General features: G+C 37.6%; 1 protein-coding gene and 1 long non-coding RNA gene across 7 annotated transcripts in view; one reads left to right on the top strand and one right to left on the bottom strand.

Moving 5' to 3' along the window:
* sfmbt2 (Scm like with four mbt domains 2) overlaps nucleotides 1-17,413 on the bottom strand; it is a 50,912-nt gene extending 33,499 nt beyond the window's left edge. For 2 of the 6 annotated variants that reach the window (XM_037761165.1, XM_037761170.1), the window contains exons 1-4: nucleotides 10,057-10,456; nucleotides 8,171-8,351; nucleotides 5,972-6,066; nucleotides 239-479 (exon numbers count right to left, since the gene is read on the bottom strand). In XM_037761165.1, coding sequence (XP_037617093.1) covers nucleotides 239-479; nucleotides 5,972-6,066; nucleotides 8,171-8,261 — 427 coding nt within the window. In that variant the 5' untranslated portion in view covers nucleotides 8,262-8,351; nucleotides 10,057-10,456. Of the gene's footprint in view, nucleotides 1-238; nucleotides 480-5,971; nucleotides 6,067-8,170; nucleotides 8,352-10,056; nucleotides 10,458-17,249 lie in introns of those variants that run through there. The other 4 variants (XM_037761166.1, XM_037761169.1, XM_037761167.1 and 1 more) reach the window with 4 other exon arrangements.
* LOC119483115 lies at nucleotides 728-21,031 on the top strand. Its single transcript, XR_005205624.1, has 3 exons — nucleotides 728-808; nucleotides 8,209-8,280; nucleotides 20,754-21,031. It is a non-coding gene; the product is annotated as an uncharacterized LOC119483115 (long non-coding RNA).
* Nucleotides 21,032-23,500: the final 2,469 nt, after the last annotated feature.

Here is a 23,500-nt window from a genome sequence, read left to right as displayed (position 1 = left end):
CTTCATAATTTTATCCTGTTCCAGACAACAGCGGGCAGAAGGAACCTTTTAGGTCCTTGAAAAGTACTCAAACTTTTGGGGGAAACCCGGCTTAAATAGAACTACAATTACCACCTCGCCTTTGTTTGCCTCCGCCTACCAGTCAAGTATTATATATAGTATATTATATAAAAAGGACACTGATAGGAAAGTAAGTAAGAGTTCAGGTGAAAGCGTGCATCACAGTGTTTCTTCCTACCTTCGGGGGGCATGAGGGTCTTGTTGTTCTGGGTGCACCAGCCCACCGGGTGCAGCTCGGCCGTCATGACATCACACCAGAAGTCGGCCTTGCGGTCCTCGCCGTAGCCGCTGAAGCGCAGGAGCAGCAGCTGGCCGCACGTGGTGATGATGGTGGCGACCCAGTACGAGTCCGGGCTGCTCTTATTGGCCACTTCCAGCTTCATACCGGGCTGGAAGCTGCTCTGCAGGCTGATCTCCACCTGAGAGACACATGAAACACAACGTTAACTGTTAACTTAAAAACCTGGGTCTTAGTTTTGTTGTTATTATAACATTTTACTGAAAAAGTGTCCGTTATAATCACTTCTTAATGCTTAGAAAAACTGTGCACACACAACTAGAGTAACTATGGCAGGTCAAAGGTGAAGCAGGGAGGAAGTTTATAGACAGATTGGGTAATAAATCTAATGTTTGTCTTTCTTTGTTTGGGTTTGTTTGCAGCCTGTCTGACTGTCTGACCGCTCATGTTCCTCGCTCTGTTGGACTCTGTTGGTGCTACGTCCACCTGCAGATCTGAGAGTCCAATTTGGTAAGTTAATGTTATCAAAACCAACACTGAGTGATGGTCAAACTATGAAAATGTGACCCCAAAAACAACTTTCATGATGTTAATAGTACAGTACAACACCCAGTTTTAGCAGCAGGTGAGTGACTTTGACAAGCAAGATTTTTGGATTAAAGCGAAGTGTTGACGGAAAACGTACAGGTGAGGTTTAATTACCAACAAGTATAATCAAAGAGCCTGGTGACTCTTTAAAGAAAACAGCCTAAAACAAAAACCTCAGCACTAAACAACCGCCTCTCTGCTTGTCCTTGTGCATGAGAAAGTGATAAATCTGTACGACAGTGAATGCAGCGCAGCATAATGCGTTTCCACCATAGCCACGGGCTGCTATACAATTCTCGAGAAGCCCAACAGGATGTTCACATTCAACGCTCCCACAAACGCACACAGTCGCGAGTGAATGGAAAAAGCCAACATCTTAGAAATAAACACAATACAAATGGCCCTGTGACTTCCTGCTACAACAATGCAAACGTGCTGTATCACTCTGGCTGGCTTATATAAGAGAGCTACGGGGCAGCAAACACTCAGTGTGTGTGTGTGTGTCTGTGTGTGTGTGTGTGTGTGCAGGCCCAAGAGAAATCACTGTTTCAATTTGTCCAGGCACATAGAGAGCGAGCGAGAGAGAGAGAGAGATGAGGGCTGCACTTTACTGAATCACATTTTTCTGGGGAATTCATGGTCTGTTTCCCAGTGACTCAATCCACTTACCAACAAGGCAATTTAGCTTCCCGGGAGACCTCGCCCGCTCAAAATCACCACACAGACAGTTTGTCCGACATCGCCAGCTCGCTCATAAAAACCCACATATTCTTAATCTCGCCCTTATTACCAGTCATCGCTCCGAGTGATGTAAGACACCGAAACGCCGACACGCTCCTTTAAATCTTAAATTACCAGGCAGCAGACACGTCTCCACCTTTTTTTGAAGGCCCGGCTGAGCGCCGTGAGCCTCATCGGGACAGACAGCTGCTCCACGCGGTCAAACACAGAGTCAGCTGAGGTGGATAAAGACCTCGCATCCAGGCATCCAGGATCAACTGCACTCGCCCATCTGGCGTTCTCCTGTGATGTAACATGTTAATGGAGGCAAAGCCTTGTAATTGTTCAGTAACAGGTTTTTTGGGGGGATTGCAATCAAAAAGTGTACGCTGAAACGTCTGAAAATGTTATAATCATATGCTGAAATGCCATAAAAACTAGAATTACCGCCTCGCAGTTATATTCCCAGTAATACTTTATAACGACCATCATTTATAAATGGTAAATTGATAGTTAATTTAACTCAGTTAATAGTTATTTTACTGTTAACAAACAACATAATTAGAGTTAATAATGTTTACTAATTATTAGTAATGCTATGTTTTATGCAATTTTAACAGTTTGCTGTTGCATACATTATAACACTTTATATAATATATATATATATATATATATATATATGTTATAGTATGTGCAACGATAAACTGATAATAATGGTTTACTAATGTAATCAGAATGTAATTGTCTCTTATCAGCTATGATACAATCTATAATTTACACATTACACAAACTACTGATAGAATAACATAAATCATAGCATTACTAATAATTGGTAAACATTAGTAATTATCATTTCATTGTTTGTTAACAGTAAAATAACTATTAACTAAGTTTAATTAACTATCAATTTACCATTTATAAATGATGGTCATTATAAAGTATTAGCAGTAATATAACTGCGAGGTGGTAATTCTAGTTTTTTATGGCATTTCAACATATGATTATAACATTTTCAGACGTTTTAGCGTACATTTTTTGATTGCAATCCCCCCCAAAAAACTCCGCCTTTAATTAACTATCAATTTGCTATTGTAAAGTGTTACCTAGTTAGCACATGAATTCTTGAGTTATGGCGAAAAACACTTTATGTTCCCCGCAGTGGTGGAAGAAGTATTCAGATCCTTTACTTGTGTTAAAGTACTAATATCACACTGTAAAATACTCCACTGCAAGTAAAAGTCCTGCATTCAAAACGTTACTTAAGTAAAAGTATGTATCAGCTAAATGTACTTAAAGCTACTACGAAGAACTTTCATTCTGTGTTGATTTTGGCGACCCCTGTGGACAAAAGCGGTAGTGTTTCCGAGCACCAGAGTCCATTTAGAAAACCTTTAATTTTACTGCAGCAGGTCTGAAAGCTGTCAGATAAATGTAGTGGAGTAAAAAGTACAATTTCCCATCTAAGATGTAGTAGAGTAGAAGTATAAAGTTATGTAAAATGTAAATACTCAAGTAAGTTCTTTGAATTTAATGTACCTAGTCTTCCACATTACTTCAAAAACAGGAACAATAAGTTGCCGGTTAAAGGAAGTTGGATCAATAATCTATTACACACAACACCGTAGATGCTGGAAATGATTTCACATTCAGATATCTTCCTCAGAATAGATCCAACACATTAATTACTGCACCGCGGCAGTTTATTAACATTGGAACCAAACTTAGTTTGTTTAGCACCTTTCATACAGGTCTGTATGCTTTACAGGTGACTGACAAGCTAATAACAAGGCGGTACAAAAATAAAGAGTCAAACAATCCCAGCAAAGATAAATCCAGTCCAGCTGGCAGAGAAACAACTATTCAAGACAATGCAGCTCAAAGACTCTTTGAATACTGGTGCCATTACCAAACCTGACTTTAGGTACCAAAACAACACTTCTTTTGATAGCTCAGTTTGCTGAGTCTTAAACAAACGTCTTGAAAACTTTGTGTTTGTATTGATTTCAGCTTTGCTCTGGAAAGTAAATTCATCATCATTCTGTCACTGCAGCAGTTCTGCTGAGAGCAGCATGGAGACGTTTAGCGGAAAAACAAATTAGATGATTCAGTTTTCTTTTTTGGAGTAATTCAGTTTCTCTTCACCCACGTGTCTGAATAGGAACATTTTCACTACAAACAAGTGTATACGCAGAGATTTAGTTTCGCTCCTATAGATGTGTGAGATCCCTCTTAAGCAGCAGCAGCAGGCAGAGATTAAACAGGTGAGTTTGACATGTTAAACAGGTCGCCCAGTTGGTGATGGCAACATGCAGCTCAGCCGACCTCTCAGCTGACCTCCACTATGTCTGTCTGTCTGGACCAACTCAGCTGTGCTTCAGAGTTTTCCTCTGTCTGTGTCGCATCGATCCTGATTATAGAGATGACATTTCAAGCAGGTTTTTTTAAACTTAGGCCTCATTTCTTCTTAAATCTGATGAATCAGTTTTCTTGAGAAGTTCAGCTGTGTTCGTAAGCTGTGTTTCCTGACTCAGATGTCTGAGATAAAGATCAGGCCTCCCGTAGAACAGACATGATTAACACTTACTGTAATTTGACACGTTGCAACACAGACTTTGGTGTGATTCAGCATTAAAAACGCAGATTTTAAAAGCACTTTTTGACGTCTATCTACTTTAGGGCTGCACCTGAAGATTATCTTTTAAATAATATAACAATTAATTTACCCAAATTAAATATCAAAAGCTTGTCTCATTAATATGTCAATATTTTATTCAATAATTTTCTCTTAAAAACAAACAAATGTAACAAGATAATAGACCTTGTTTGTCAGATGCCTGATCAGAAAAATACATAAATTCGAAAGGATTGCTGTGACAATTTAATCACTGGATGTCATAGCAAATCTGAACTGGAGGATAAGTATTTTTGCTGAAGTACTTGACTTAAAACTTAAAATAAATTATCATGACATGGATTGATTTCATCATTGGAGTAATATGCAATTAAGATACTGGCAAATGTATTTTTGTCACAGACTGTAAGAGAAGACTGTAACGTTAGATTAAGCCATTTTCTCACTCATGGATGGCTGTTAAAATAAACCCGCAGAATAACAACGTTAGATGATGCATGGTGTTACGTTACCATAACAACAGCGGTGCAGAAATGACTTTTAACATGGGGGCGATGAAGAAACATTTAGAAAAACAATGTTAAGTGACTGCTTCTAACAGAAACACATTGATAATATATCATGCTTTGGTGGGGACAAAAAGTAAACAGGTCTATGATGTCTTGCTGCCGCTGCCGTCTTAACAAAGTGCTCCAGGATGCTTTTGCTTTCGGAAGTGTTTGTGCATAACAGTTATACTGCTGTGATAAATTATTTCCAATCTGCAACACGTTGTTGTGTCTCTGCGTAAAATACTTTCACACTTTAGAGGATCGTGGGCGAGTGCCATTCTTGTGCCGCGCCACCGCACGTTATGCAAATCGACGTATATTTGTAATCGATGGCGTTGTTTACGTCAATTAATTGCTCCAGCCCTAATATACTTACAAGTAGAATCAAGCAGTGATAATTTTAGTTTTTTTTTTCTCCTAAATTTATGATTTTATAATCTCGGAATTTTTTGAGATTTTTTCTTGTAAATTTACGACTTTAATCTCTGAGTTTTTTCCCAGATTATTACCCCTCTCCCCCTGTGATTTTTTATTTAATTGAATTTTTTAAGATTATTTTTGGGGCTTTTTTTCCTTTATGTGATAGTGACAGTCATGATTGTGAAAGGGGGAGAGAGGGCAAATGCAGCAATGGCCACAAGTCGGATTTGAACCGAATCCAAGGCACAGCCAGGACTCTGCCTATGTACATGGGGTGCCCCAGATGCAAACAGACAAAGTAGTAAAATAAACACCTAAATGTGTAATTTGGATGTTTTCTTTCCCCTAGTCTGAACGAAGACATGTTATGGAAGCGAAATAGCCCAAAATATTTACCTCAGAGTAACTATTTGATTCACCTTCTACATTTCTGTCACTATTAGTTTAGTGAAAATATTGAAAATGACTTTCCTCAAAAGCAAACACAACACGGTGCTCATTTGCATCCATGATATTGTTTTCTTTTGTGCCTCAGTAATTACCCTTAATTGTGTTTTCAAAAAAACAAGCAAAGGTCGTCTGACAACTTGTGCGTCACGAGGGAACCGAGCCAATGAGAGCAGAGTTAGCATTGTGATGCCAAGGCCTGGCTCGCTCTAATATGTCGTTAAAGGATTTCTGCATATGGTGTTTATCTATGAGGCTGTGTTTAAAGGATCAGGGGTTTAAAGTGTGAGATGGAGATCATACGCAGTCACTTACATGTTTGAAGGTGGTGTGAGGAGCGGCGTTGGCCCCCGTTTCCTCCATGTACTCCTCCCAGTTAAACTCGGCCTCTTCCTCCATGGAATCTGCATCTGAATGAACGAAAATTGTCAGTCATCATCGCCAATAAAAATAAACAACGAGCCGCCTTGTCCCGAGGCATTTCATTTATGGGACGGCATGCCAATAGCAATTAAACACACAGTCACAGTGCTTTGCAGATGTAGCTGATCTCGCCAAAAAAAAACACAACATGAAATTATCTGTGCGCACGCCTTGTTGTAAAGTCTTCAAATGTAATGCCAGTAATGTTCCTCCTGAAGGTGAGGATTTTTCACTTCACCTGTGGGGACACTGATACACGACAGGTACTATGTGTCAGGTGTCTGTGTGAATGTGAAGCGAGCGGGACTGAACCTGAGCTGATGTCTGCTCGCGTCTTCTCATGAACGCACACTTGTTCACAAACAGAGCGTTTCCCTTTCCAATTGACATATTTAGTGTCAAAAATCACAGCAGTCACACACTTACTGCTGAAGTTAACATGCTTCTTAGTGAGAGCAGTTGTTCTGTTCATCCAGTTCAGAAATTGTGTTAATCTTCCTGTTTTCCTCGGGTCAAATTTGACCCGTTTTCAAACTTCATCATATCATAAATATGGGTTTCTTTCATCTGATTGCCCCAAAATAACATGGATGAAAGTAATTCATAATTTATGGGAGGTTTTCATGCTCAAAAAGGAGGTATAATTTCATGTAAATGAAGTTTATTGACCATGAATTACAGAAAAAAAGTGTAGAATTTGTGGTAATGAGTTGGAATGAAGTTAGCTAAAAATGGGCTGCCATTGAAAATGTTATGTATTATAATATTTATAATATTCTGACTAAACCTTGACATATACCCATTTGTGATAATCCATCAATATTATGTTCCAATGATACTAACTATAGTCAAAATAAAAAATAAAATCTGCTTTTTTTTACTCAAAAATTGGGTTTAAATTCATGGAAATAATGTTTATTAATCATAAATTCCCCCCAAAAAGTGTAAAACTTGTGGTAATGAATTAGATGATAATTTATAGTTTATGCTTTATAAACCGTCAAACCAGACCAAAAGTTGCACGGTCGACGGCAAAGACAATAGGAGGGTTAAACACATCCCTTTTCGATGATCTCTCCTCATAATCAATACATTCAGACTCTTTCTTCAGCATCAGAAGCAAGAAGGTTAATTGTTGTCTGTAGCTCCAGAGTTACAGAGCAAACAGGAATCATTAATAGCTAATTTTCTGAGACTTTTCAAGGTGCAGGTTCAGGGTTTCTGCAAGGTGCACAGTTAAAAGTTAAATTTAAGGGCACTTTCAGAAGCCATAGTCCGTTTCGCTAGTCCGAATCAGAGTGAAATTGATGCTTTTGGTTAATTCTCTATTTAGTCTGGTTCGGTTTTAAAGCACAAATTAAAAAGGACCAAATAAAAAAATGTATTTGCTGAGGAGCATGTACGAATGTGGAGCAGAGCCAGGAATGTACTGCAAGAGTCTTTCTTATTGGGCATAAATTTGCCGGTGGAAAATGTAAACACTGAAATCAGCAAACACGGAGAAAACACTGACCGTGTTATTTCTCATCTTGGTGTTTTTAAAGGGCTAATTCAGATTCACCAAAGTCACACAATGACAAAAACAAACTAACAGATCGAGGCAGCGGTAGACCAGCAACTCCCGTGTTCTGCGATATAATATTACCATTTTTGTCAATGGAGTCTGGTGAAGAGGGCGTAGATGACGGCTTCAGCTCCCCGTCAGAAACGGCTGTCTTGACGGCGAGGTCAAGCAGTGAAAATATTCTAAATATAGCGTACACTTAAACTGACATTGATTCGTCTACAACAGTATATTGCTTTCCCGACCGTCATCTACTGTAGGTAATACACTGACTCTGGATAAGTACCTCATACAACCCCACAAAACACCCGAACTATCCCTTTAAAAGGAAAATCTACAAGAGACTAAACAGTCAGAATAAAAAAAGTGAATTTATAGAGAATCTCATGAGAGCCGTCTGTCCAGAGTTCCTCCGTTATCAGCAACAGAAAGATTCCTGCGGTCTATGTTGATCTGTTGATCTGATGAGGGCGTGGGACCGACCCGGCCACATTCAAGGTAGAGATAAAGCTTCGGGGCCTCCTCACCTGATTTCACCTCTTCTTCTTTCCCATTGGTCGGACAGTGTGACTTCACCGCGGTGAGGGCCAACGGCTGCTCCTGGGCGAGAGACTGCATCCTGCACCTCCACTTCCTGGTGAGCGTTTAACCTTTGACCCGAGGTGTGTCGGTTATTCTTCACTGCATCTCTCGCTTCCCTCGACAGCTCTGGTGCAGAAACAATATAAGGAGTTAATTAATGTGCTGATTTATCAAATAATGTCTATTGTTTAGAAAACAATCCATGACATTTTACCCCCTCACAGAACCATAAAAGTTCATAAAAAGCTTTGACATTTGCTAAAATAAACACCCACTTTATATTTGATAAGAGTTTCCTTAGAAAAATAAAGACAGGAAATGATGCACTTTGCATTTCTCGTTTCTGAGAAGTGGGTGGTTAGCATGAACAGTGACCGCCACGGTGGCAAAAAGAGAAGAAACATGAACTTAACCAACATGAGATCCAAAGAAAAGACAGCTGATCTCTGGGGAAGTCCAGAGCAAAAAACTCTGCAGCCGAAAGCAAAGTGTAAGAAAAGAAACAAAACGAAGATCTTGCAGTTTTTCAAACTAATTTGAAGCGTAATTAAAGCCGAGCAGAAAGCCTGTTATTGTGTTTAATTGCAGAGCGAACTCGGCCTCTTCAGCCTGCGTTCCTGTAATATCAGGTTATGCTCATTGTCTGCCGGGCTGCTTTCATTTACATACCACAGCAAAACTAAATCAGATAACCAATCAGAGTGAAACAAAGTAGAAAAACTGGAATGACACGAGCGAGACAACAGGCCGACAAATTAGTGGGAATATTCATACAGGCGACCGTGGAGAGAGAATTATCCAGAATATAGGAGGTAAAAGAGGAAACCATAAATATGTATTTATATAAGAGGGACTAGACTGCCTAATGTTGGGCTATAATCCCCGTGATATATTAAACACAATCAGTTTCACTAATGAGGTCATTAGTTCTGCTAATTAATACATCAATTAGTGAATGTTTCTTTGTCAAAATGGGTTTTGAAATAGCATAAATGTAGTAGTCCGTCTATTAGGGCTGTCAATCGATTCAAATATTTAATCACGATTAATCGCACATTTTTTAAAACCAGTTTAACCAGCGAGGAACCACATTAAGAATGCAACACAAGCTCTCACAGGGAGCTGAGAGGGTAAAAAAGATGATTAAAGTTGACTTTTTAATGTTATTATTATAGTAGGGCTGTCAAACGATTAACAAATGTAATCCCGTTAATTGCACATTTTTTATCTGTTCTAAATGTACCTTAAAGGAAGATTTGTCAAGTATTTAATACTCTTATCAACATAGGAGTGGGTAAATATGCTGCTTTATGCAAATTTAAGTATATATTTATTATTAGAAATCAATTAACAACACAAAACAATGACAAATATTGTCCAGAAACCCTCACAGGTACTGCATTTAGCATTAAAAATATGCTCAAATCATAACATGGCAAACTGCAGCCCAACAGGCAACAACAGTTGTCAGTGTGTCAGTGTGCTGACTTGACTATGACTTGCCCCAAACTGCATGTGATTATCATAAAGTGGGCATGTCTGTAAAGCGGAGACTCGTGGGTACCCATAGAACCCATTTTCATTCACATATCTTGAGGTCAGAGGTCAAGATGCGGAAAAAATATGCGATCAATTAATCACAATTACATATTTTAATTGATATATAGCCCTACAAATGACTAATTGACTAAAGAAATCTAAGTCGACTGAGAACAAAACAACCAATTAGTTGACTAATCCAATCTGAAACTGTCTATTTCTGAAGAATCCGCACATAATTATGTGAAAGTAATCATCTTCTCCACAACAACACACCCAGTCCGTCACTTGCCTGGTGGTGGTTGTCCTACAGTAGGTCATGCAGTAACATCACCAATGACTCACTGTCTGACTTTCACCAGCTTTCATCAACCCTGGCAATAAAACCCCGATGCAATCACACAGCGATCCCCGAAATCAACCCAAAAACAACTCTCAACTTTGAAATCAATATCCAGAAGAGCCGAAAATATCCTTCTTGTGTGATTGAGTAAGCCACACATCCTGAGACGTTCCCAAAAGAGGAAAAAATAAGAGAATCCAACAATCCTCTTATGAAAATAGATTGAAGTCCTGCGTCCTTGAAAATCCTGAGGAAATGAAAGCACAGAGACACAACGCTCACGCTGCTGTTTGAGCCCAGTGTATTTACAGCTATGAAGGCAGTGACAGTCTCCACAGCCACCCGAGTGTGAGCGCCACCCCCCTCCACCTCCGCTACACACACACCCCCCTGACGTCCCACAGTGGCTCCAGCAAACATACGTTGCGTAAACAACAAGCTGAGCTAATTTGGCTCACATGACGCCGTTCGCTGCCCTTCTCCCCCCTCACACACTATCAGTGTTTCTTGCCCAAGAGCCCTTTCAGCAGCATTGACACATCGCTGTCGTCAGCATGCAGTCCTCCACATTAAAACTCATTAAAGTGAACTCTGGTATCAAATAGTGCGAGGAGGAGTTCTCTCAGCAGCTGGTTTTTCCCCTTAAAATTCCCCTTAAGCTGCTGTTTTTTTCCACCACACTGTGTAACAGTATCACATAGATTCTGCATCTGCTTGTTTCAACACTTCAGGAAAGCTGAAGATGTTTTTATTAGGGCTGCAACTAACCATTATTTTCTTGATTAATCGATTTATCGTTTGGGCTATAAAATGTCAGAAAACAGTGAAAAATGTCGTTACCAGTTTCTCAAAGTCCAAGATGACGTCTTTAAAGGTCTTGCTTTGTCAGATACTCAGTTTAATGTGATATAAAACAGAGAAAAAGCAGGAAATCTTCATATTTTGAGAGGCTGAAAACAGCATTTTCAAACATTTTTGCATGAAAAATTACTCTAACGATTCATCAATTATCAACATAGTTGTCGATTTAAGTTATTTATTTTAAGCAAAAGTGGCAAAACCTGAACTGGCTCCAGTTTTTTTTCTGTTTTATGTCATTGTAACTTGGATATTTTTAGATTTCTTTGGTTCGATTGGTCATTTTTTATGCTTTTTTCAAGCTGAATGACTTATTTCCAAGAAACTCATGAGCACATCTCTGGTAAACACCAGATTTAAAGTGGTGCTTTTGTGTGATTCTTTGTGGAGAAACTCAATTTTACAGATCTGTTGATTTAATCAACTAATCAATTAGTCGAGTAAGAATTTCTTTGGTTGAGGACAGCCCTAGTTTTAGATGACATGACGTTGACGTTTTGATGTTTTGTGCCTTTTTTGTGCCTTTTTTGTCTTTAAGACTTAAAATCTGCTGTTGTTTTCTCCATAATAACAGATATTTTCTGTAATGTACCTTTACATAAATTGTAGGATTACGACACAACCCCAACACAAATAGTTTCCATATGTCGTCTTGATTTCTGTTTGGTTTATTTATGAAACTTTAATGATGTTGTACCAGGAGTGCATTGAGTATATGCAGATATAGAATGATGAGGCACCTGGTGGACTAGTGATAAGACCTATAACAAATACTGTGTTCAGCTTGAACTGATGAGCCGATTAATCGATTAATCGGTCGACAGAAAACTAAGCAGGAACTATTTTGATAATTGATTTCATTCATTTTCTTAGCAAAACATCTCACAGCCCGAGTTTTTATAGTAACATGAAGCATAGATTAACGTTGAAACAATCGGTAATGAAGTTATTTATCAAGCAAAAATGGCAAAACATTAACTGGCTCAAGCTTTTTCTCTGTTTCATATCATTGTAAAGTGAATATTTTTAAGGTTTTGGACTGTAATACAATCAATTTAAAGACATCACTTTTGGCTTTTTACATTTTTATACACTCAACGATTTAATCTATTTATCAAAAATGTCATTAACAGATAATGTAGCCACTACTATAAATCAAAAAAGGCCGCTAAGAGGTTAAGTCTATAGGCTCTTAGCTGTGACGCATTCAAACAAATCCATATTTAAATCCAGATGCGGTTTATGCTGTTTATTAAACGAAAAGAATCACAAACAATAACGGTACTGGAATAAATAAAGTAGGACGTGACGGTCAACAGAAAATATCGGAGCCTAGCTCACCCTCTTTGTCTAACTCCTACCGTCCAAGTGAGCAGGTAAATAAAGTGAAACCACACCCCTGTGCCAATTACCTAAGTGAGTAATCAAAAAGAACAGCTTAAACAAATAATAATGAACGCAGGCTAAATACACATTTTGGCTCCTACAGATGAATTAATTATGAAAAAGATGATTAATTGCAGCCATAATGGAAATACTCTAGAGGTCTTGCACCGTATATTCAGTGCAGCCTAACATACATAGACATTTGTGTTTTGTTTTGGTTCTATACTCCAGCACATTGAGTTTTAAAACGAAACAAAGACTGCGTGTGCTGAGCTTTAATTAGAGGGTTTTAACAACCACATCAGATGAAGAGTGTAGGAACTGAAGCCCTATCATTGTCCTCCTGCGCTGTCCAGAAATTGGACACAATACGATTACTCAATACAGATGTGAAAACATTAAAACCAAAAGTTGTTTCGTTTCTGATCCAACATGCTGGATGAATGTCAGAGCCACAAACACAGGAAATGTGTCATAGTCCAAATACTTTTGAACTGCGTTGCTCATTTCCCAAAAAAATACACCCTGACATATTTACTATCTTAGTAAACTTTTCGGTGGAATTTTTAAAAGGTCACATATTTCACTCTCCTACTTATCAAGTTAATACAGTTCCCCCGAGGTCTTGTCATAGCCGGCCCACATTTATGTTTCCTATAAAATAGATCTTCTGTGGGTGTGAACAGTTTGTGGAGGTGGAAACTTTACTGCCAAATCCTCCAAAAAGAGTGACATACTATAACTAATCATAGTTGTAGCAGGCTCAGTTTTAAAGTTAGAGTGAACTGGTATCATATGAAACTAGAAAACCTAAAGAGTCCATTGGTACCAACCACGTCATACTAGCTTGCCAGGAAGGAGGTTAAATAACGCTCCAAACTTGCACTAAATTTTGGCGAGGAAAAACTGGCATGGCCATTTTCAAAGGGGTCCCTTGACCTCTGACCCCGTGAATGAAAATGGGTTCTATGGGTACCCACGAGTCTCCCCTTTACAGACATGCCCACTTTATGATAATCACATGCAGTTTGGGGCAAGTCATAGTCAAGTCAGCACACTGACACACTGACAGCTGTTGTTGCCTGTTGGGCTGCAGTTTACCATGTTATGATTTGAGCATATTTTTTTATGCTAAATGCAGTACCTGTGAGGGTTTCTGGACAATGTTTAATATATAATAATTTCTCATGTTGATAAGAGTATTAAATACTTGACAAATCTCCCTTTAAGGTACATTTTGAACAGATAAAAAAATGTGCCATTAATTTGAGATTAACCACGATTAACTATGGACAATCATGCGATCAATCGTGATTAAATATTTTAATCAATTGACAGCCGTAATAATGACTAATTGACTAAAGAAACCTTAGTCGACTAAGACCAAAAGATCTAATTAGGCGACTAATCTAATCTAAAACTGTCAGATAAAAATGTGTGATTAATCGCGATTCGTTTGACAGCACCACTAATAACATTAAAAAGTCAACGTTAATCATCTTTCTAAACTCTCGGCTCCCTGTGAGAGCTTGTGTTGCGTTTTCTAAATTTGGTTCCTCGCTGGTTAAACTGGTTTTAAAACCCTCAGGAGCAGAAAACCATTCACAGGCTTTTGTTCATAAGGTCGCTGTCAATGTCAACAATTTGTCTTTATCCCTGGAACAAGCAGAACAGCATTTGTTCTTGATGAAGCTTACTGGCCCGGAGGAAACAGCCCAGATTGGGTACCAGGGGATTATACTGGTCTGGGAGGGTTAATCTCAGGACCCCTCTCAGATTGAGATTTTTTTTATTGATTAGCCCCTGGTGGGTCGCTGGGCATCCACATGTTGTCCTCCTGCCGTTCCCTAAACCCATCCATGCCAAAGATTTAATGGGGGATTTAGGAGATTAACTACCACTGCATGGGTTTGGGCTTTTATTGCATTACTCCTATTAGGTTCTCCTCTTTTTAGGCCCATCCAAGAGTTGTTTCCTCTTGGCAACAGGAGGCCTTTAATATAACAATTTGCCCTCTGTTTCTTCCTACAGTTTTTTAATGTGTACACACAATGCAGCCTGTGTGTTTCATGCCCAATTACGACAGCTAACTATAAAATGATGAAGTGCAAATAAGCAACAGTCCCTGGTGGACCAGAAATAAAATCAGGAGGAGAAAACAGCTAGCGGGGGGGAAACTCCCTCAGCTCTGAGATTTCTTATTTCAACATCAATGACTGGAAACGACTTCTTACAACGTGCACAACGCCGGAGCCAACACGTATAGCTGCACAACACCGTATATATACTGTACATCCTACACACTGTATAGCCGACACAACCTGCAGCGTCTTTAGTCTTCTACACAACAGGAGAGGTCAAATCATACATTTCCCTAAGTCCTCCCCTTATTCAAATACAGGCCGAGAGTTTGTTTGCCAACAGGAAGAAGGAAAGAAAGAAAGAAAGAAAGAAAGAAAGGAAGAGAAAGACAGGAAAAAAGAGAGAGAAGGAAAGAAAGACAGAAAGGAAGACAGAAAGAAAGAGACAGAAAGACAGAAAGAAAGGAAGAGAAAGACAGGAAAAAAGAGAGAGATAGAAAGAAAGAAAGAAAGAGAAAGAGAAGGAAAGAAAGACAGAAAGAAAGGAAGAGAAAGACAGGAAAAAGAGAGAGATAGAAAGACAGGAAGAAAGAGAAGGAAAGAAAGACAGAAAGAAAGGAAGAGAAAGACAGGAAAAAAGAGAAAGATAGAAAGACAGGAAGAAAGAGAAAGAGAAGGAAAGAAAGACAGAAAGGAAGACAGAAAGAAAGAGACAGAAAGACAGAAAGAAAGGAAGAGAAAGACAGGAAAAAAGAGAGCGATAGAAAGAGAAAGAGAAGGAAAGAAAGACAGAAAGAAAGACATGAAGAAAGGAAGACTGAAGGAGAAAGAAAGACAGACGAAAGAGAAAGAAAGACAGAAAGAAAAAGGAAAGAAAGAAAGAAAGAGAAGGAAAGAAAGACAGAAAGGAAGACAGAAAGAAAGACAGAAAGAGACAGAAAGAAAGAAAGACAGAAAGAAAAGAAAGACAGAAATAAAGAAAAAGAAAGAAATAAAGGAAGAGGAAAAAAGAGAGATAGAAAGAAAGAAAGAAAGAGACATGAAGAAAGGAAGACTGAAGGAGAAAGAAAGACAGTCAGAAAGAGAAAGAAAGACAGAAAGAGACAGAAAGAAATGAAAGAAAGAGAAATAAAGAAAGAAGTGATCCTGACCTCATTATTTCCTGTAAAGTGACCTCCTCTCCTCTCCTCTCCTCTTGTCTCTCTATCTTTCCTCCTCTCTTCTTTAACTGATTGTCTTTGTGAGGAAACATTCAAGCAGATTAACACACAGTGGCTTCATCAAGAACAGATAAATGATAAACAAATGGCTGGTTAAAGCAAAAAACAGTCCAAAACAATCAATAATTTATAATATTGATATCTCTCCCAAAATAGATCCTATATGTTTTTACCTTTATGGACACATTTTTAGTTATTCCTCTTAAAAGTGCTCTTTTTTGGGGGTCATGTTTTATTTATCTACAAGCTATGCTTGGAAAAAAAATATCTTTGGAACAACAAGAAGTATATTTGCTCTTTTGACCACTTCATTCTGCTCCATTTCCCCCTATAATCATCAAAACAAAGGAAATTTAAGGAAATATATACATGACTATAGCAGCAATACAACTTTTCCCTCATCTTCTGATCATGAATCACCCTGAAATTGATCTCATAACCATTTTCTCTTTTGACCACTTCATTTTTTTTAGTTTTGGCAATCACTTATCTCCAAACAGCTCCTGAGGTTTTGTTATTATAAGGTGTATAACAATAAAAGTGGTAATATTTTAAGAAAATATAATGAAATATAGCAGCAATACAACTTTCCCCTCATCTTCTGTGCATTAATCAGCCAGTAAACTATGATCTCTTATAACTATTTGCTCTTTTGACCACTTCATTCTGCTCCATTTCCCCCTATAACCATCAAAACAACAATAAAAGTGGTAATATTTTAAGAAAAATAAAGCTGACTATAGCAGCAAAACAACTTTCCCCACTGTGCAATCATCAACATATTAATGTAAGATGTACACTCGATATTAATGTGTTATAATGTGCTGTAGAAAACAGACAGTGTCGCCTGAGCATTTGAGGATAAAAGTGAAAGAGGAAACGTTGAGTGCACATGAGGAAGATGAGGGTGTAGCCGAGCAGCAGCAGGCAGCAGGCTGTTTCTGCCACTCCGCTCATGTACTTTGCACACTCAAAACTGCATCGGAAAAAAACTCCCACGGAATCACTAAATGCTCACTTTGAATTTAATTGATTAAACCTCGTGTGTGTCCATCAAAAGAAACCGAACCGGGCTCGTTAGCTGCAGGGGTTTTATTTTTTCCTCGTTCAAAGATTTTAAGGCGCAGTTTCTCTTTCTCTCTCTCTCTCAGTCTCTCTCTTGGAAGCACCATACATAACCCGCCATGTTTTGAGAGTGCTTTTGACATTTTTTGGCTAGTGTCCGGTGTTTTCCGATGGCTTTTTACGCACCTAAAAGGCTGACCAAAAAAACAAACACCAAATGACTCACATGTGAGTGCACGACTGCTCCAAATTCTGACGTTAAATGTGTGAAAACAACTTGCGCATCAAAGAGAAATAAACACATTAGAATAACAAACCAGTGCGTAATATTCAAATTCATTCCCCCAAAAAATAACATGACGTGCTGTAAATTATAGAGGACACTTTGGACAACTATTTTCTCGTTTCTCTACAGAAACAGCCTCAGGAGCACTTCATGGTGGAGAGAAATAAGTCTCCTAGTGTTTATTCCGTCGACACAACAATTACGCAGCAGACGCACCATATCGGAGCGTCACCTGTCCTGTCTTACCTGTCCAAGTTTTCTGCGTGTGTGTCGCCTCCTCTCCTTCTCGAGGACCCTCTCTCTCTCTCTCTCTGTGTGTGTGTGTGTTTTCTCTCTCTCCTCGTCCAGCGAAGCTCAGCAACGCGAGCGACGTCTTTCAGCTGCTGCTGCTGCTGCTGCTGCCCCTGTTACAATATGGCATCTCCCATCTGCGCATGTCCAAAAAAAACATCTACAGATATTTTTCCAAAGCCAACTCCTTCATAGTGCAGCAGCAAACTACATATTTCTAAAAAAAAAAAGAAAAGGGAACTGAAGTTCAGCTGTCAACAAACAACGTGAAAACTGAGTGTTACATGATGAAATATTGAACTATTTTTATAATATTTTTATAATGTCCTTGTTTTTATGATCATTTTATCTGTGTAAAGTGTCTTTGAGTATCCAGAAAAGTGCTATATAAATAAAATGTATTATTATATTATTATATTATTTTTCATTTTTTTTATTAAAAGCTTATTTTAATGTAACCTAACAACTTCAATATATAACAATTAATCAATTGAATCTGTCATTTTTGTTAGTGTTTACAGGCAATTCTTTGATCCAATAACCACTATTTCTTTAATTATACAGTTTTATTACAGAAAATAAGGTAATCCTTTATTAGTCCCACAGTGTGGAAATTGGCATAATTACATCAGTAAAAAACAAAAACAGATATTTCCCAAAGCCAACTCCTTCATAGTGCAGCAGCAAACTACATATTTCTAAAAAAAAAAATCATGTTTTTAGTGTTTACAGGCAATTATTTGCTCCAATAACCACTATTTCTTTACAGTTTTATTACATAAAATAACTGCAAATAATAATTGCACTCTGGCAATATTTGCACTATCTGTTTATATCATGTTTATTTTTTGTTTATAGCTTATTTTGTATATTGTATATTGGTAGAAATTCAATTTCTTTATTCTTATTTTATTCTAACGTGCTTTTGTTATTATACTGTTTAACTTGCACCAACAAAACCAAAGCAGATTCCTAGTGTATACCTCTTACACCTGGCAATAAACACGATTCTGATTCTGATTCTGATAAGATAAGACAATCCTTTATTAGTCCCACAGTGGGGGAATTTGCAGGATTACATCAGTAAAAAAACAAAAGCTGATAAATAAGCAAATGAACAATAAATATATAGTAAGTAAGTAAACCGTAAAAAACAAGATATAAAAAAATGAGTTTTGGGGTTAGCTTTATTGCACATATGAACATGACATGTTGATATTGCACATTTTATTCATTTTGTTAACAGGAAGAAAAACTATGACCCATATAATGATCAAAACAACGATAAAAGAATAACAATTTTTAGGAAATATATAGAGCTATAGCAGCAACACAACTTTCACTTCATCTTCTGTGCATTAATCAGCCAGTAATTTATGATCTCTCATAACTATTTTCTCTTTTGACAACTTCATTCTGCTCAATTTTCCTCCATAACCATCAAAACAACAATAAAAGTAATATTTTAAGAAAATATAGCTGAATAGCAGCAATACAACTTTCCCTTCATCTTCTGTGCAGTAATCAGTCAGTAAATTATGATCTCTTATAACTATTTGCTCTTTTGACAACTTCATTCCGCTCCATTTCCCCCTATAATCATCAAAAGAACAATAAATTAATAATATTTTAAGGAAATATATACATGACTATAGCAGCAACAACTTTCCCCTTATCTTCTGATCATGAATCAGCCTGAAATTTATCTTATAACCATTTTCTCTTTTGACCACTTCATGTTTTTTAGTTTTGGCAATCACTTATCTCCAAACAGTTCTTGAGAAATACCCTGAGGTTTTGTTGTTATAATGTGGCCATCATGTCTTATCAGAGTCAACAGTATCCTCTAGTGGTAGGAGCGCATTGCACCACGTTTAATGGGCATGCCTCTGGTTCAAAGGTTGCCACATATTTCCATAAACAGACATATTAACACCGCAGCCAGTAGAAGCTGGTCACAGGGAGATATGACACATGGGGGAAGTTTTTTGGCACTGAACTCTCAGAAAGTGAAACTGATTACTGCCCGTATCACACGATGTTTGTTGGGGCAATTTCTAAATTAGGCTTCAGTGAAATTAAAGTAGCATGTTCCTCTTTAAGCATGGCAGTTCACTCTTGACATTTGCGAAACAGCATGTGTGGCAGAATAAAAGTCAAAGGTCTATTGTCCGTTTGACCTTTGAGCGTGTTTGTTACACTGCATATTTTGCTGGGAATCCCCTGAAAAAATCACCAAAATCTCCTGACTTTCACCCTCATACCCAGCCAGGTTTATGATAATGCAATATGTGACACACTGGGAAGCATATGAATAAGTTATATATGCATATTTCCAAGAAAAACAACGTGTTGCATATTTAGTTTTGCCTATTTTTTGTCTGTCTGGCTTGATTTTACTCGTTGGAAATGACATAGACGTAGATAAAATAAGATATTTCATTACTGTCAGAGTCAATAAAGAGACATGGATGTTTTGCAAAGTACATCTTTAAAATGGAAAGCCTGAAACAGCTTTTCAAAATAAATAAGATCCATATAAGAGTAACATAAAAGTATGTGCGAGATATCAAATTACAGAGATCTCTGCAAGGTATTTCTGATTATTTTGTGTTTTTAAGACATTCAGTAAATAGATGATAGAGACAAAAATAATAGTTCTTTCCCGCAAAATTGTTTTTACATTTTCAAGCTTTTGTCAAATTTCTTGTGCTTTTAATGTGAAAATACTGGATACCTTCAAGACCTTCAAATTAAACTATCTTAGAAGGATAAATCACTCTAGAAATTTGCTTAATTTTAAGGAACCAGAAGCCAAAAAAGGTTTAAGGAGGAAAGTCATCATATTAGGCTACAAAATAAGTGGAGCAATTGTCAAATTTCTTAATCTTTTAATGTGAAATACTGGATACCTTCAAGACTTTCAAATTAAACCGTCTTAGAAAGATAAATCACTCTAGAAATTTGCTTCATTTTAAGGGGACCAGAAGCCGAAAAAAGGTTTAAGGAGGAAAGTCATCATCATTAGGCTTCAAAATAAGTGCAGCAATTGTCAAATTTCTTGCGCTTTTAATGTGAAAATACTGGATACCTTCAAGACCTTCAAATTAAACTATCTTAGAAGGATAAATCACTCTAGAAATTTGCTAAATTTTAAGTGACGAGAAGCTGAAAAAAGGTTTAAGGAGGGAAGTCATCATATAAGGCTACAAAATAAGTGCAGCAATTGTCAAATTGCAATTGTCAAATTTCTTGCGCTTTTAATGTGAAAATACTGGATACCTTCAAGACCTTCAAATTGAACTATCTTAGAAGGATAAATCACTCTAGAAATTTGCTTAATTTTAAGGGACCAGAATCCGAAAAAGGTTTAAGGGGGAAAGTCATCATATTAGGCTACAAAATAAGGGCAGCAATTTGTTTATAACTACAAACTATAACTGTTGGGGTCTATTTCAGTTAAAGACACACAAAGGAGTGATGAAGACAGGAGAAGAAGAGGCGCTCGTGCCACCGGTGTGATGCCTCTAGAGGAACAGATGGTTGGAGCGTGCGCCCTGCTCCATTAATCTGCCAAAGAAGAGGCTTTTCCAAAGCGCGCACGACAAAGGATTAACCCCCCTCGTTTTACGCACACAGGCGCGCACTTGTGCATGAGCCCGCAGCCATGAGACAGCAGAGGACTGTTTTTTTTGTTTTGGCTATACACTCATAAACGAGTCTCTGGTTGCAGGAAACAGGTTAAACATCTTCTGGAGCTTCAATGAACTTCTCAGTCTGAGTCCTTTATGTGGGTATTTGTAGTCAAATAATTTATTTATTTAGGTTATTTATTCATGCTCGAATCCAAAATCTCCAACCAAACCTGGTGGAATTATAGACCCCCATGCAAAAATAGGCAATATACAATATGTTCAGTGTTGAAAAGTAGGTGTGTCAGTTCAGCACTTCAAGCACTTACAGCCAAACTCCATTCAGAAATTGGCCATTTCTACTGAGATTGCTACTTACAGCTGATAGATGGATAGATAGATAGATAGGTAGATGGATGGATAGATAGGTAGATAGATAGATAGATAGATAGATAGATAGATAGATAGATAGATGGATAGATGGATGGATGGATGGATGGATGGATGGTAACTTTATTGATCCCGAGGGAAATTCAAGTTTCCAGCATCACAGTTCCATAGTGCAAAACATATTAGTAAAAAGGCAGTAAAAAAGTTAGTAGTACAAAGTACAAAAAAATATACCAGATATAAAAATACAAGGAGATGAAGAAAACTGTTAAAACTGAATATAGTGCAGAGTAACAGCTGAGATACATGACTATTATATATTTGCAGAAGAGACTGTTAAAAATGAATATAGTACAGGGTATAACTCTTCACTCTTCTCAGATTGTGTTCATGTCTCAACTCACCCACGTTTTTAATATCAACTATTTCTTATTCTGACAAATCAGAGCATTTTGTACAACCGATGATATCCCTAATGCTGAGTTGGATACTGTAAGCCTCTATGTTGGCTCTGTTCCTACCTGTAAGGCTACAGTTATATAGAGGCTAATCCTCTCTAAGTCTCTCAATTGGCAAACAGATAATTTTGTCATTTGGAATCCCATAACTGCACCCTCTCATGATTATTCATAAATATAGAGCAGGCTATACCTGATGGACATTGAACTTAAAATATATATCCTTTACTACATCTTCACGTGAGGCAGAGATTTTGCTCGTGCATGCGCGCACGATCCATTGACACAAACACACTGAGCGCGCACATTCAAGGAATTCTGCTGCACAGAGCTGAGTCAATGTAAACCAACCACAACAGGAAGTTAGGTACAATTTACTTCAAAATAAAAAAAAGTGGAAAATACAGTCAAGAAGGGAACAAAAGAATAGGAATAACTGCAGCTTGTCGGAGGTTGATTGGGTTGATCAAATTTGTTTTTTAGAATAAAAAATAAATAAATGAGAATATAAGAAATATGTACAAATATTTGCGCTAAGATGTGCGTTAGGGACAGACAGCAAGTATGTCTTGTGATCTGTGATAATTAACAGATAACAGATATTTTATACAAGTAGACTTTCAATTAAGATACCCCAACATATTTAGGGAAGACTGCATTTGCTGCGTCACCCAAAAATGAAAAAAATATATAGGCTGTTGTCATCTGTATATTCAAGACCATTTTCAATAATCACCCTCTATCTGCCTATAATTGTTATAACTGACCCTGTAGGCCTATGTTATTTATTATCTGTCTGTTATTATTATTTTATATTCAATTTGAACTATTTACTACCAATAAAATGAAATAAAATAAACTTTGAGCACGCCACAAGTAGCCCAAGCATCCTGATAGATCTCTTTGCATGAAGAGAGACCTCGCCAAATTAAATTAAAATTGTTAACATTTAAAATAAGATAATATAAGATAAGATAAGATATTCCTTTATTAGTCCCGCAGTGGGGAAATTTGCAGTGTACAGCAGCAAAGGGGATAGTGCAAAAAATAAGATGCATCAGCTAACACAGTAAAAAAAGAGCTAAACAAAGTGTAACAAAATATGAACCATTTAAATAGAAGGAAATATAAAACAGGATCGGTATATACAGTATTGACTATAAACAGACTATTAACAAAATTGCACAAGTGGAAAATGATATTGCACAGTGAGAATGAATGAAATTCCACTTGAAAATATCAGGTTATTGTTTTTTGGTGTGTAGTGGTCTATTGGGAGCAGTGCTGGTTGTGTAGTCTGACAGCTGCAGGAAGGAAGGACCTGTGATAGTGCTCTTTCACACACTTTGGGTGGAGCAGCCTGTTGCTGAAGGAGCTCTCTAGTGCTGAGATGGTGTCCTGCATGGGTTGGGAGTCATTCTCCATCATGGATGACAGCTTAGCCATCATCCTCCTCTCTCCCACCACCTCCACTGGGTCCAGGGGGCATCCCAGGACAGAGCTGGCCTTCCTGATTATATATCACTTAAACCTGCTTTATAATATAAAAGACATGGAAATCTCACTTTTTACAATATGGGACCTTTAAGGTTGCTTTAATACAAAAGCTGAAATTATAATATGTGACATTTGTAGGACACATTGAGGAACAGCAACTCAGTTTGTAGCCTCTTTTGTTTTTCTGAAACAGGGATGCCTTTTATTTTGAAATCACCTTTTTCAACCG

Source organism: Sebastes umbrosus, chromosome 23, assembly GCF_015220745.1.
Source record: "Sebastes umbrosus isolate fSebUmb1 chromosome 23, fSebUmb1.pri, whole genome shotgun sequence".
Lineage (NCBI taxonomy): Eukaryota > Metazoa > Chordata > Actinopteri > Perciformes > Sebastidae > Sebastes > Sebastes umbrosus.
The sequence above is the reverse complement of the archived record's forward strand: the minus strand, read 5'-3'. Positions and strand labels throughout refer to the sequence as shown.